Genomic DNA, 14,835 nt, shown 5'->3' on the forward strand with positions numbered 1-14,835 from the left:
GATTCTGTTGATGTGTGTTGACTCTTTTTTTCTTTTAATAAGTCTGGCTAGAGGTTTATCTATTTTGTTTATTTTCTCGAAGAACCAGTTCTTGGTTTCATTGATTTTTTTCTATTGTTTTATTCTTCTCAATTTTATTTATTCTCTGATCTTTATTATGTCCCTCTGCTGACCTTAGGCCTCATTTGTTCTTCTTTTTCCAATTTCGATAATTGTGACATTAGACTCATTTGGGATTGTTCTTCCTTCTTTAAATATGCCTGGATTGCTATATACTTTCCTCTTAAGACTGCTTTTGCTGTGTCCCACAGAAGTTGGGGCTTTGTGTTGTTGCTGTCATTTGTTTCCGTATATTGCTGGATCTCCATTTTAATTTGGTCGTTGATCCATTGATTATTTAGGAGCATGTTGTTAAGCCTCCATGTGTTTGTGAGCCTTTTTGCTTTCTTTGTACAATTTATTTCTAGTTTTATACCTTTGTGGTCTGAAAAATTGGTTGGTAGGATTTCAATCTTTTGGAATTTACTGAGGCTCTTTTTGTGGTCTAGTATGTGGTCTATTCTGGAGAATGTTCCATGTGCACTTGAGAAGAATGTGTATCCTGTTGCTTTTGGATGTAGAGTTCTATAGATGTCTATTAGGTCCATCTGTTCTAGTGTTGTTCAGTGCCTCTGTGTCCTTATTTATTTTCTGTCTAGTGGATCTCTCCTTTGGAATGAGTGGTGTGTTGAAGTCTCCCAAAATGAATGCATTGCATTCTATTTCCTCCTTTAATTCTGTTAGTATTTGTTTCACATATGTTGGTGCTCCTATATTGGGTGCATGTATATTTATAATGGTTATATCCTCTTGTTGGACTGAGCCCTTTATCATTATGTAATGTCCTTCTTTATCTCTTGTTACTTTCTTTATTTTGAAGTCTATTTTGTCTGATACTAGTATTGCAACACCTGCTTTTTTCTCTCTGTTGTTTGCATGAAATATATTTTTCCATCCCTTGACTTTTAATCTGTGCATGTCTTTGGGTTTGAGGTGAGTCTCTTGTAAGCAGCATATGGATGGGTCTTGCTTTTTTATCCATTCTATTACTCTGTGTCTTTTGATTGGTGCATTCAGTCCATTTACATTTAGGGTGATTATTGAAAGATATGTACTTATTGCCATTGCAGGCTTTAGATTCGTGGTTACCAAAGGTTCAAGGTTAGCTTGTTTACTACCTTATTGTCTAACTTAACTTGCTTATTGAGCTATTATAAACACAGTCTGGTGATTATTTATCTCCCTTCTTATTCCTCCTTCTCCATTCTTCATATGTTGGGTGTTCTGTTCTGTGCTCTTTTTAGGAGTTGTGCCCATCTAGAGCAGTCCCTCTAAGATACCCTGTAGAGGTGGGAGGCAAATTCCCTCAACTTTTGTTTGTCTGGGAATTGTTTAATCCCTCCTTCATATTTAAATGATAATCGTGCTGTATACAGTATCCTTGGTTCAGGCCCTTCTGTTTCATTGCATTAAATATATCAAGCCATTCTCTTCTGGCCTGTAAGGTTTTTGTTGAGATGTCTGATGATAGCCTGATGGGTTTTCTTTTGTAGGTGATGTTTTTTCTCTCTCTGGCTCCCTTTACTACTCTGTCCTTGTCCTTGATCTTTGCCATTTTAATTATTATGTGTCTTGGTGTTGTCCTCTTTGGGTCCCTTCTGTTGGGAGTTCTGTGTGCCTCCGTAGTCTGAGCAACTATTTCTTCCCCCAGTTTGGGGAAGTTCTCAGCAATTATTTCTTCAAAGACACTTTCTATCCCTTTTTCTCTCTCTTCTTCTGGTACCTGTATAATGCGGATATTGTTCCTTTTGGATTGGTCACACAGTTCTCTTAATATTCTTTCATTCCTGGAGATCCTTTTATCTCTTTCTGCGTCAGCTTCTATGCGTTCCTGTTCTCTTGTTTCTATTCCATCAATGGCCTCTTGCATCCTATCCTTTCTGCTTATAAATCCTTCCAGAGTTTGTTTCACTTCTGTAATATCCCTTCAGACGTCTGTAATCTCACTCTGGACTTCATCTCTTAGCTCTTGCATATTTCTCGGAAGCTCTGTCAACATGTTTATGATTTTTATTTTGAATTCTTTTTCAGGGAGACTAGTCAGGTCTGTCTCTGCAGCTCCTCTCTCAGGTGTTGTCTGAACTAACTTGGACTGGACTAAATTTTTTTGCCTTTCATGGTGATAGCGGTGGCTGTAGGCAGGTTGCAGGTGTGTCAGCTGGGAGAAGAAAGTTCTATCCTGCTTGCTGGATGCCTTGCCCTTCTCTGCTGCCTGTGTCGGTTACCCGCACTCCTGGAGCAGCCACCGGGTTAGTCCCCTAAGCTGCTGTGGGTGGGGTCTCTGTCAGAGCAGCGCGGAGCCCTGTGGGGAGTGGCAGGCATGCCAGGTGCGCTCCTCCGTGATAGTGGCGCCCCTGCCAGGCAGCTGTGTGCCAGCAGAGGCCTTTTGGTCTCACCCAGGTGGCTGTGCATTGGGCTGGGATTCTGGTCGGCTGCTGGGAGCACGCCTGCTCCCTCTGGCTCCGCTGCAGGTGTGCGCGGGCCTCTACTGGACTCCTCTGGCTCCACTGCCGCCACTGTGGGCTCGCACAAGCCTCTCCTGGTCTCCTCTGGTGCCGTTGGTGCACGTGATCTGCTCCTGGTCCCTTCCGGTGCAGCCACCCCTGGCACGCACTACCACTCTCCTGCTACTGGGCCGGTGTGTCGGGGTCCACACCAGTTGGAGTAACAACTGGCAGGCTGCTTAGTGCCATGAGGGGCTTCAGAGCTGCGCTGCCTCCCCTGGGTTTAGGGCGCCTAAGGTTCCCCGGGATTACCAGTTTCTGGCTAAGTGTGCTGGGACGACTTCGTCCAGCTATGGGGTCCCTGTCTCTTTAAGACTTGCAAAAAGCACTCGCTTTTCTTTTGTCTCGGGGGCGCCGGTTGAGGGGACCTGCCCACAGGTTTTGCTTTTCCGTTTCTCTAATTTCCAGTACCCTGTGCACCTTGTATCTGTGCTCCGGGTGCGGATTTCTAGAGCTCGTTGTTTAGCAGTCCTGTGCTTTCACTCCCTCCCCATTCCGACTCCTTTCTTTCCACCAGGTTCTGGGGTGGAGGAGCGTTTGGGTCCCGCCTGGCCGCGACTTGTATCTTACCCCCTTCGTGTGATGCTGAGTTCTCACAGATGTAGATGTATCCTGGCTGTTGTACTACATCCACTGGTGTCTCTTTTAGGAATAGTTGTATTTATTGTATTTTCATAAATATATATGTTTTGGGGAGGAGATTTCCTCTGAACTACTCACGCTGCCATCTTCCCGTGATCCCCTTACCTTCTATTTTTAATGCAGCAGCCAGATCATGTTAAACGTAAATGATATTGTGGTGTCCATCAAGAACTGCAAAGGGTCTGGAAGGTTATCTAACTGACAAGCTAATCAATTAGCCTGCTCCAATTTTATAGATGCTGGCAGAAGACAGGAGGCTCCTGGGTCACAGGATGTTTGACACAGCAGGTGGCGTGCATATTAGCATATTTACATCAGGTCCCTTGCTAGTGGTGCCTTGGAGTGAACCAGATGGGCCCTGCTGGTGGCCTGCATAGGCAGTAGTTTTGCATTACAGGAAAAGAACCCTGAGCTTAGGCAACCCAACTCTTTTATAGTAGGCAGGAGACATTATTTTTATTTTCTTGGACATTAAGCAAACTTAGGCATTGCTACAAAGAGAGACCCTGTGTTTATCTTCTGAGATTTTGCTTAGCAAACATCCTTGGAAAGAGGTCAGAACAAAGGCAGCCAGTGCTCCTGCTTGGAAGAAGTACAGAAACGTGAGAGACTCATAGAAAATGGTCTCAACAATATATATACCCCTCATTTCTATAGAGTCTTGACTTCTGGTAGGTTTTCTTATGAGTACATCATTCCGTAAGTGGTTCTTGATTAATCTGGCTGACAGAAGGGACCAAATCTTCTACTTTGGCTTGTACAGCATTAATTACAGTTACTCTCAACAGGACCTCAGGCCACCCTGCAGTATTGACCTCAGACATCTGAACAAGTCCCAGAAGCCAGCACGTTTGCTTTGCAAGGCCACGTGGTCTCCTCCTCAAGTTTCTGTAGTGACCTTTCCATTTGGCCAGGGGATGGTTACTCTAGGTACAGCAGGACGTATTACCTTGTTATAAACTGTTATAAAAATGCCCTTGTAGAGATAGCTTAGAGGCACGTCAGCTTGCAGGAGAAAGTCTAGGCTGTTCTGTCACCCGCAGCAGCCCCGGCCACTGAACTGAGGCTGGCCTGAATGTTTCCAGGGCCCATGTGGTCTTTGATCACTTCAGCTAATTTCAGCAGACAAATGGCATACCACGTTTCGCAGTTGGAAGGCTCCCTCATGGTGACTACTGCCCGTAGGATGGGCAAGAACAAGTTCTTTCAGGATGCATCCTGAATGTGGGCGGGGGAGGAGCATCATCTTTGAGTGGCACCACAGTCCCATGAGAGCTATGTGGACTACTGGTGGGGGTCCTTTGAAGGCTCAAAGGTCTCTTCTGACCACCCCTCAGGTATGAATCCATGAGTTTTCAGGAGGGGGCAGGTAACCGCCAGGCTCCCACATGAGAAGTACAGTCCCAACGCGTGCTTGCTGTGCGAGAAAGAAGGTGGTGTTCACGAGTGCTGGGCTTCCCCCAGTGGCACCTGTGTCAGGCAGGGAGCACAGGCTGGCAGTGTCTCCAGTGTGGCCAGGCCATTTGGTAACCTTTGGATTCCCAGTTCAGTTTGAAAAGTTGAGTTTAGTCTTTCTTTGTGTGGAGGTACTGCCTATGTGCAGATGGCCCAGCCAGTCCCATTAATCCATGCCACGAATGGCTGGCGGCTCTGGCAGCAAAGGTGGAGACAGCCAGAGGGGCTGGCAGGGTCTTGCATGGGGGGGTGCAGGAGCTGGGCTGTCCCCAGACGGGTTAAGAGGAAGGTGATCAAGTTGAGCTTAGAATCATCCCATGGGGGGTGGCAGACTGCTCAGGTAGATTTAAGGCACTCACACGCTGGGAGAGCTGGGCCAGGACATCTTCCTGAGGAAAGCTCTAGGGACAGTTCTGAAAAACCGGGATCATTAATGTCACTCTGTGCCCCATACCTCCGGGAGGTGTTCCCTCCCCAGGTGCTAACTTGTCCCTCCTCTAATGCCACAGAATCCTTGTGGCAGGAGCTGTAACTGTAAGAGTGGCATTTTTTTTTTTGTATCATTAATCTACAATTACATGAGGAACATTATGTTTACTAGACTCCCCCCATCACCAAGTTCCCCCGACATACCCCATAAGAGTGTCATTTTTTATAACCAAACCCTTCTTCCACCTTTTGTCCAGAAGGATCAGGTACAAGAAAGACAAGGGCATTTCTGTAAAGCTTACGAGACCCATATGTCCCCCCCTTTGGCATGCATGGGCCCTGAATGGGGCTCGGTGAGTGGTGTGCCCATCCACACAGCGTCCCACCAGCGCAACAAGAAAATGCAGATGGCTGAGTCAGAATTAAGTCTGAACTCACTCAGCCCACTTGTGCTGGGCTGACGTGGAGACCCAAGCAGCTTGGCCTGGGCCTGCTGTCAGGGCAGGAAAAAAGCCTTTTGTGTCTAGGAATGGTCAGGGCTGAATTCTGAGTATCTGAAACTCCTTAGCCCCAGTCGCGACCCTGCAGCAGCCACGGCCAGGTGGCCCCTGTCTGGCCCCGCTGCAGTCGGCTGCTTACGAGGGTCTGCAGGCCAGGAGAGGCGAGGAGGTAGAGGCGGAAACCTCTTGGAGTCAGTGTTCCCAGGGAAAGCAGCACCAGGTGCCTGGGAACGGTATGGTGTGTGGAAGGCCCAACACCTACTTTGACTTTTGACCAGCTGCTGACGATCCAGGTTATTTTCAAGGGCTGCGGTGGTGTGGCCGAGTCAGCTGTTTGGATAAACCACAGCGCGGCAACCTGAGGTGTGTCAGCAGTGGGCAGGCAGTGCTGAGGCGTGGGCGTGGGGTTCAGGCCCAGCGTGGGCCATGGGCCAGGAGTGGCAGCACAGCGCCCTGTGCAATGTGGCCTGTTCAGCTAGAGGCAGCAGGGCAGCTTTTGGTGGTTGTCGCAAGTCCATCTGGCTGTGGTTGCCTCTGCATCTGGAACATGCACCCAGTGAGTGGTGCTGGAAGAGCATGTGTCCTGTGGGGCGGTGGCCCCAGGCAGCAGGCCTCATGGTCTGGGGCTACCTACAGCTGGGTTCCACTCGGTCTCGTCAGACAGCAGGCCCTCACCAGGGGCTGAGGCTGTTAAACCCAATATTGGCCCCCGCATTTCATGACCCCAAAGAGAAGTGTCTTTAATCTGGCAGTCGGTAGCTTACCAGGTGACAGACCAGATACCCAAGCCATTGGCAAGGACCTGTGTCAGTAGAGACACAAGGTGCATCAAGAGGAGAGCTGTTCTGAGCTGTGAGAACCACCTCAGATTGCCCACACAGAAGAGCTGCGTTCAGTTTCGGCGCTGCCTGGTGGGCACTGAGGTGGACAGCTGCAGCCACCCAGGGACACTGTCAGGTTTCAGCTTAACCTGACCACCAGTGAACTGGGCTTGGGCATCTAGGGGAACCTGGTGAATTGGAGGCCCCACTGAGCCAGCAGCTTTGCTTCTGGTGGCAGAGTTGGGGGGCAAAACTTCCCAGGAGAGCTGCCATTGACCCCACATAAAGCTGAGATATGCTGTGTGATAAGGCCAGGCCAGCGGTGTGAGCCTCAGCATGTTTGCATCAGTTCCCATCCATTCCAAGTGTCATGGGGTGACTTGAACAGGCCCAGATGGACGCCTGCATACACAGTGGGTTGTGTTAGGGAACCCATATCTTTTATAATGAGTAGTAAGCAGGCCTGCCCTTTGCTCCAGAGGGAGGTTGTGTCTATTGCAAGATTTTGGCTTAGCACATGTCCTTGAAAACAGTCCAGAACAAAGGCATTCAGGGCCTCTGCTTGTAAGTTCTACAGAAATGTGAGGAGCTGGTAGAGACTTGTGTCCCAGGAGTCACTCTGCTCAGAACCTTCCAGGGACTTCCCACCCAATGTAAATGCCAGGTCTTTAAGGACCAGCCAGTGGGTGCCCCGGCCTTCTCCTCTCCTGCTCTCCCTGCTGGCTGGCCCACCTGCATCCTCACTGTCTTCCCACTCTGGGCCTTTCCAGGGAGCACTCCTCCCTCAGTGGAGCCTTCACTGCCTGGTTTGAAATCCTTGTTTTGGGCTGTGGGCTGTGGGCTGTGGGCTGTGGGCGCAGCGCATAGATCCGCTGCCCTGCTCTGCAGCTTGCTTCTTCTGTTTGTGATCTGTCTCTGCTCATTTGAATGTAGACTTGCTCGCTGCTGTGTCACTGATGTCTAAAGCTTGGCCTGGCCCTCAAATCCTTGTTGAGTAATTACAATGATCATGTAATCCACATCAGGGGACGGTCTGAAATAAAGCTTGAAGCAATATGCTGTATTTCTGCTTTATATCCTGAAAGAATATCCCAGAAGAGGTTGGGGGAGGCACAAGTGGGCCGTGTGTGTGGTGACCTTGGGAGTGTGTTGGGAAGGGAGGTTGACCTGCCTGCTGCAGGTGGGGGTGAGGGTAGAGGGCGGAAGGGGGTGCACTGAGAGGCCTTGTTCTCTTCCCTAGGTCTTTACCCACCAGGAGACCTGTGGCCCACGCAGCCTGTGTGTGTGACAAGTGGCTTCAACTGTGCGCTGGAGAGCAATGTGCCCGGCCTGCTGCAGGGCCCAGCCCCGGTTCCTAACAGGTACAGCGACTCCGCCCTGACTGGTGCCCTGCTAAGCCTACGGACATGCACTGGGGTTTTGAGTTCAGTCTGTTCGGTAGTTTTTCTAAAAATGAGGGCCGGGCTTCCTTCCCCCAGTGTACATAGGCTGCCTTTTGGAGTTGCACTGTGCTGTCTTAGAGAACAACAAACCAGGCATTGAGGGAAGCATAAAAAGAAAAAGCAGTATAGCTGGTGACCACATCATTACTTTCGTTTTTCAAGTTTAAAAGATAATCTGTTAATAGAGGCAAATTTGAAAAAACAATCACTCATAATTGCTACCCTCTTAACAGAGAAAAGATTTCCGGTTTTCCATGACATTAATCTTTAACATATTTAACATATTAACAATTTAAAAAATTATATGCAATTTTGAAAGATCAAATAATTCGAGTATTGAGAAATAGTTACACAGTGGCAGATTATTTTTTTCCTAAGTAGGCATAGGAAGTTTAATAATATAAAATGCATACTTTTTTTGTTGAAGTGTACTTGACATACAATATTATACTAGTTTCAGGTATACAACAGAGACTTGACAAGCAGTTTCTTAAATTTGCTGTTGAATATTAATATGTCATTCAGTTATGAAAACTTGAGAAACTGTTCATTTCTGTGTTTACTCACAGAATCCATTTGAAGTTTTTTTTGGTCCAGCTTATTACAGTGGTATTTCCTTTCTTATTCTATAATGGGAATCCCTAGCAGACAAAGTCCCTATTGTGAATCATAGTCTTTATGGCTGTGGTTTACCTAAGGTGAATGAATGCTGGCCTCACTCTGAGTGCAAGATTGCCATTTAATAGCAGGTCGTGTTTTAAGTCCTTCACGTGTACGTGTCCGGCGAGGCCAGCTTCTTACGGTGCTGATAGAGCCATGGCTTGAATTCTGCCTCTAGTTAAGACTTCACAAACCTGGTTATAAACAAAGTGTGCTCCTCCCCCACGTGGTACACCATTGGCGATGAGTGTATAGTTAGTAAGTCTTTGGTTCAGTGGCTTGAGATAGTACAGCTTTTATTTTCTAAACCTGAGGAATTAGCCGTGACTAAGATTGCTAGGCAGTAAAATCATTTCCTCATTCTGTGCTTGATATATTGACATCCTGTTTCTGAAACTAGACCTCTTGTTTTTTGTAGCAGTTTCATTGATTGGAGTGCAACTTGTGAAGGCCAGTTCCCCGGTGTGTACTGTCCACTGGAACTGAACGATTACAGTGCCTTTCCAGAAGGTAAAAGCTATTGGAACAATCCCAATGCCATGCTTTTATTCTCAGAAAGTCAAGAAGCAAGCGTGTGGACTTGAAGCACGAACTGTGGAAGAATGTGCCTTTTTTAAAAAAAATCAGATATAATTGTCATACATCATTGTATTAGTCACAGGTGTACAACATTATGATTTGATATTTGTATACATTGCAAAATGATCACTACAATAAGTTGTTACCAACCTGTCACCATACAAAGTTATAAAAAACAGGTTTTTTTATGTGTTGCGAACATTAAGCATTTACTCTTTTGGCAGCTTTTACACATGTTCTGCCTTTTTCCTGATGATAGTCACTATGCTGCACAGGGCATCCCCATGGCTTGCTTGCTTTGTAACTGCAAGCTTGTGCCTTTGAATCCCTCCACCTGTTCCCTCCACTCCCCACCCCACCTCTGGCCACCACTCAGCTCCTCTGTGTATGACCTCGGTTTCTGTTGTTAGGAACATGGCCTTGAACGGCCCATTTGCAAATGCCCTTGAAGGAGGAGCTTCCTGTGGGTCTAGTTGTGTATGCCTGCCGTAGGTAATTTTAAACGGTCTCAAAAAGCCCTCTACATCTGGGTGTATGCAGGCTTCTGCGAATAGCCCTAATCTATTTAGCCCATCAAATTTGGTAGAAATGGGTAATTTGGATATATGTGGACCTAGCGTTGTGGATTATCCATTGGAGGCTGGGGCTTTAGTTGTTTACTAATTCTTCTTAGTAAGAATAGGACTCTTCAAGTCCCATGAGAAATAGGAACATTTACGTGCTTGTTCCTCAGTGCTTCCTGATGCTTCTGCCCCTGGGTGTTGCTGCAGAACAAAGGAAGGGCCCCTGGAGGGGGAATTGTGGAAAGTTGTGCATGTTTGGGCTCATGCACCTGTAAGGATGAACAATAATGAGATCTCCCTGATAGACTGGGCAATGTTCTTATTATACATTACAGTCTGGGCCTGATTTCTCATACTAGAGCTGCCTGAAATTTCTGGAAAGGGATAAGCAGTCTGTTAGAGCGCTTACCTGGATTTTGATCTGTGCATTGCTCCATGCTAACCACAAGGGGGTGCTGTGGGAACTTCCTTCCACTGCTTGTGAGGCTTGTGTTTGTTACAGTGGCCGCCCCTTGTCCTGGGTTTTTCTTTCCGCGGTTTCCCTTACCTGCAATCAACTGCAGTCTAGCAGCAGATTATCTTCCTTCTGACATATCCTCAGAAGGTCAGTAGTAGCCTGTTGCTACACCACAACGCCTACATCCCTCACCTCACAGTCATCTTATCACAGAGGCATTTTATCATCTCACATCATCACAAGAAGGGTAAATGCACTGAATAAGATAGAGACACACTCACGTAACTTATATCGAATATTGTTATAGTTGTTCTACTTGATTATTAATTGTTGTTGATCTCTGTGCCTCATTTCTAAATTAAACCGTATCATAGGTATGTGTGTATAGAAAAAAATAGAAATATTGGGTTTGGTACTATCCATGATTTCACGCATCCACTGGGGGTCTTCGAATATGTCCCCCATGTATAAGGGGGGACAACCTGTATCTTCTTAATTAGCTAAGTAGTGCTTGGTTTCATATTTCTTTTATTAGCACATGTGGTATATATGCAGGTGGTGAGGTTGGCATGACAGATAATAAAAAAGTTTTTAAGAACTTCTAAGAATCTTAACACTATTCCAATCTGTAGTGGTATTTTAGTGTATTCTATGTAAGAATCTTAGAAAGATTACCATCAAGTTATCAGAAACAGGAAAAAATCAAGCCCAGGGGAAGACCTTCCTCACTGAGGGCTCTCCAGGTGGTACATCTGACAAACAGTTTTAACCTCCAGGACGACAGGGAAATGGCCCTCCTGGTCCTCACTGAGGAAGTATCTTATGTCTGTAACTCGTCAGCACAATAAGACTCTGAAAGCTTTTTGGCCTGAGAGTGAGAATTCAGTTCTTGTCCCAAAAATGTTTACCTATGTTGCTGTCTCCCATTCTTTATAGAAAACATGAATTACCCCAATGGCTTTCCCTGCCCTGCCGAACTGCAGACGGACTTTATTGATCACAACTCGCCACCTACCTGGAGCGCTGCCCACAACATGCCGACTGCCTGGGGACACGCGGGTCTCATCAGCTCTCCGGTTAGTCTGCCCATCCGGGCTCTCCATGCTGTGACCCTAAGGAAGCCCCTGTTTCTTTCTGGTGCTGCTGCTTCTTTTTTTTTTTATTAACATATCATTGATGCACAATCTTATGATGGTTTCAAATACACAACACAGTGGTTCAGCTTTCTCTCATATTACCAAGTCCTCATCCCCTCCATTGCACTCACTGTCTATCATGTAGTAAGATGCTACAGAGTCATTAATTGTCTCCTCCTTGCTGTACTACCATCCCCGTGACCTACCTATGTTGTGATTGCAAATTATAGTGCCCCTTAATCCCCTTCTCCCTCCCCGCCCACTCTCCCCACTTCTCCCCTTTGGTAATCACTAGTCCCTTCTTGGTGTTTATGAGTCTACTGCTGTTCTCTTTCTTCTGTTTTGCTTTGTTTTTATGCTCCATAAATGAGTGAAATCATTTGGTATTTGTCTCTCTCCAGCTGGCTTATTTCACTGAGCATAGTACCCTATAGCTCTATCCATGTTGTTGCAAATGGCAGGATTTCTTTTCTTTCTATGGCTGAATAATATTCCATTGTGTATATGTACCACATCTTCTTTATCCACTCATCTGCTGATGGACACTTAAGTTGCTTCCACATCTTGGCTATTGAAAATAGTGCAGTGATAAACATAGGGGTGCATATGTCTTTTTGAATCAGGGATCTTGACTTCTTTGGGTAAATTCCTAGGAAAGGAATTCCTGGGTCAAATGGTATTTCTATTTTTAGTTTTTTGAGGAACCTCCATACAGCTTTCCACAATGGTTGAGCCAGTTTACATTCCCTCCAGCAGTGTAGGAGGGTTCCCCTTTCTCCGCATTCTCGCCAGCATTTGTTGTTTCTTGTCTTTTGGATGTTGGCCGTCCTAACTGCTGTGAGGTGATACCTCATTGTAGTTGTGATTTGTATTTCCCTGATGATTAGCAATGTGGAACAATTTTCCATGTGCCTGTTGACCATCCGTATTTCTTCTTTGAAGAACTGTCTGTTCAGGTTCTCTGCCCATTTTTTAATTGGGTTATTTGTTTTTTGGGTGTTGAGGCATATGAGTTCTTTATATATTTTGGATGTTAACCCCTTGTTGGATATGTCATTTACAAATATATTCTCCCATACTGTAGGATGTCTTTTTGTTCTGCTGATGGTGTCCTTTGCTGTACAAAGTTTGATGTAGTCCCACTTGTTTATTTTTGCTTTTGTTTCCCTTCTGAGATGTGTCCAAAAAATCAAGAGATTTTTGCCTATGATTTCTTCTAAGAGTTTTATGGTCTCATGACTTACATTCAGGTCTTTGATCCATTTTGAGTTTACTTTTGTGTATGGGGTTAGACAGTGATCCAGTTTCATTCTCTTGCATGTAGCTGTCCAGTTTTCCCAGCACCAGTTATTGAAGAGGCTTTTTCCCATTGTCCATGGCTCCTTTATCGTATATTAATTGACCATATATGTTTGGGTTTATATCTGGTTTCTCTATTCTGTTCCATTGATCTGTGGGTCTGTTCTTGTGCCAGTACCATACTGTTTTGATTATCGTAGCTGTATAGTAGAGCTTGAAGTCAGGGAGCCTGATCGTCCCAGCTTTGTTCTTCTTTCTTAGGATTGTTTTGACTATTGGGGCTCTTTTGTGGTTTCATATGAATTTTAGAACTATTTGTTCTCATTCACTGGAGATTGCTGTTGGTATTTTGATAGGGATTGCATTGAATCCGTAGATTGCTTTAGGCAGGATGGTGTCTGGTACTTCTTTAATGCTGGTCTCCCTTAGTTTAGTGTTGGGCTAAGATCAGCCAAAGCTGGGCTTGTTTCCTTTAGATCACAGAAGCTTGGGCCAGCCACCCTCTGAAGGAACCTAACATGTGATCGGATGGTGGAGGCCTGCAGGCCCTGACAGTCCAACTACCCCAAATGTAAAAGTCACCACAACTACACCAAAGAGCGATGGTTTGTATAGAAAATTGAATTGAGGCCAGAAAGCCCTCTGTGACACAGCTGTGTTTATGTGGCCTGTTGACCTTTTCCTCTGTGCTCGGGGTGAAATGAAAGCCCCAGGAAGGTCAGTCAGTGGTTGGCACCTGGTCCTGAGGCTTCCTGCCTGTGCACAACCCTCCATGCTGCATGGCTTGAAAGTAAGTGTATCCAGTTAGAATCCAGCGAGATGAGGACTTAATAACCCTCCGCTTGAGAAAAACGGAGTTAAAGCAGCCCAGATGGGTGTGGATCGTTTAATAACTTCCAAGGACCTCGGGTCCACCCTGTTGCTGAGTCAGCCTTGGCACTGCCTTCCGGAGGCTTCTTTCTTTTTTTAAATATTTCTCTCTTTTTCCTCCTCATTGTACTTCAGCCCTACCTCACAAGCACCCGAAGCTTGTCTCCAATGTCTGGACTTTTTGGTTCCATCTGGGCTCCGCAAAACGATGTATATGAAAATTGCTGCCCCATCAACCCCACCACGGAACATTCGACTCACATGGAAAACCAGGCTGTCCTGTGCAAGGAGTACTACCCAGGGTTTAACCCGTTTCGTGCCTATATGAACCTGGACATATGGACTACCACTGCAAACAGGAATGCAAATTTCCCACTGTCTAGAGATGCCAGTTACTGTGGGAATGTGTGAGAATTTGATTTTTAAACAATGTGAATAAAAAGGCTTGTGTTCTGATTGCTAGCGTAAACTGGTTGTTGAGCTAGATTATGATGTTGGTGGATATTTTGGCACTTTTATATGGAAATAAAATTTTTTATGTTATCTGGGTGCTCTGTTTTTTTAACCCATCACAAATTTTAGTGGTAGAAACTAAGCATCCATGTGTCATAATTTCATAATTCAAGAAGTGTTTCAGACATGCCAGTGTTTTCAGTCAGAACAAGGGAGGCTTCTGGGAAGACAAGAGCTGAGGGAGAAAAGGCGCTGCTGTGTTCTCCCGCCTTGGGCATCAGACTCCCTGGGAACTTGCGGAAAAGAAGTTGGCCAGGTCACATCCCCAGAGATTCTGATTTATTGGACATGTGGCTCAGGCCATCAGGATTTAGCTTCAAGTTCTCCAGTGACTGAAAGTGCAGCCAGTGTTGAGAACTGCTGGCTGTGAAAGGCCTGCTGGGCAGCTAATCACTTGCCTGGAGGGAACCTGCTCAGGGCAGAGGGCATCTCCTTCCGGCCTGGTGGCCCTCGTGCTGGGAGCGGGAAGCAGGGAGCACCGTGCTCTCCTGCCTGTCTAGGATGGCAGATATTCCCTCTAACCCTCCTGCCAGTCTCGGGGGACGATGACAGCAGCAGGGACATCCGGTAAGTGGCTTCCCTGAGTGAGCAGGCTTTCTCCAAATACAAGGACTCAGCAGACAGGGAGCTGATGCGTGTGTGTTAGACCAGCTCGTACCTGCCTGTCGGTGGTCTTAGAAATCCATGTGATGGTGGAATAATCATCTGTTTGCATGTGTAAACTTTGGAAGCATTTTTAACTTTTAATAAAAATGGCTTATTTTTTACATTGTGTTCTGTCTTTATTGGAATTTCAGTAGGAGAGGGTTCTGAATGGAATGCTGGGTAGAAAAGTGGGGAGAAACTCCATAGAGGAAGGCAGAGGA

The 14,835-nt window shown here is 46.1% G+C and overlaps 1 protein-coding gene across 4 annotated transcripts in view; it reads left to right on the plus strand.

The window, feature by feature from the left end:
* TMEM131L (transmembrane 131 like) overlaps positions 1–14,335 on the plus strand; it is a 173,326-nt gene extending 158,991 nt beyond the window's left edge. For all 4 annotated transcript variants that reach the window (XM_036887733.2, XM_036887735.2, XM_036887734.2 and 1 more), the window contains 4 exons: positions 7,691–7,811; positions 8,971–9,062; positions 11,088–11,227; positions 13,592–14,335. In XM_036887733.2, the coding sequence (XP_036743628.2) occupies positions 7,691–7,811; positions 8,971–9,062; positions 11,088–11,227; positions 13,592–13,867 (629 nt within the window). In that variant the 3' untranslated portion in view covers positions 13,868–14,335. The remainder of the gene's footprint in view (positions 1–7,690; positions 7,812–8,970; positions 9,063–11,087; positions 11,228–13,591) is intronic.
* Positions 14,336–14,835: the final 500 nt, after the last annotated feature.

The sequence above is a fragment of the Manis pentadactyla genome, chromosome 1, assembly GCF_030020395.1.
Source record: "Manis pentadactyla isolate mManPen7 chromosome 1, mManPen7.hap1, whole genome shotgun sequence".
Lineage (NCBI taxonomy): Eukaryota > Metazoa > Chordata > Mammalia > Pholidota > Manidae > Manis > Manis pentadactyla.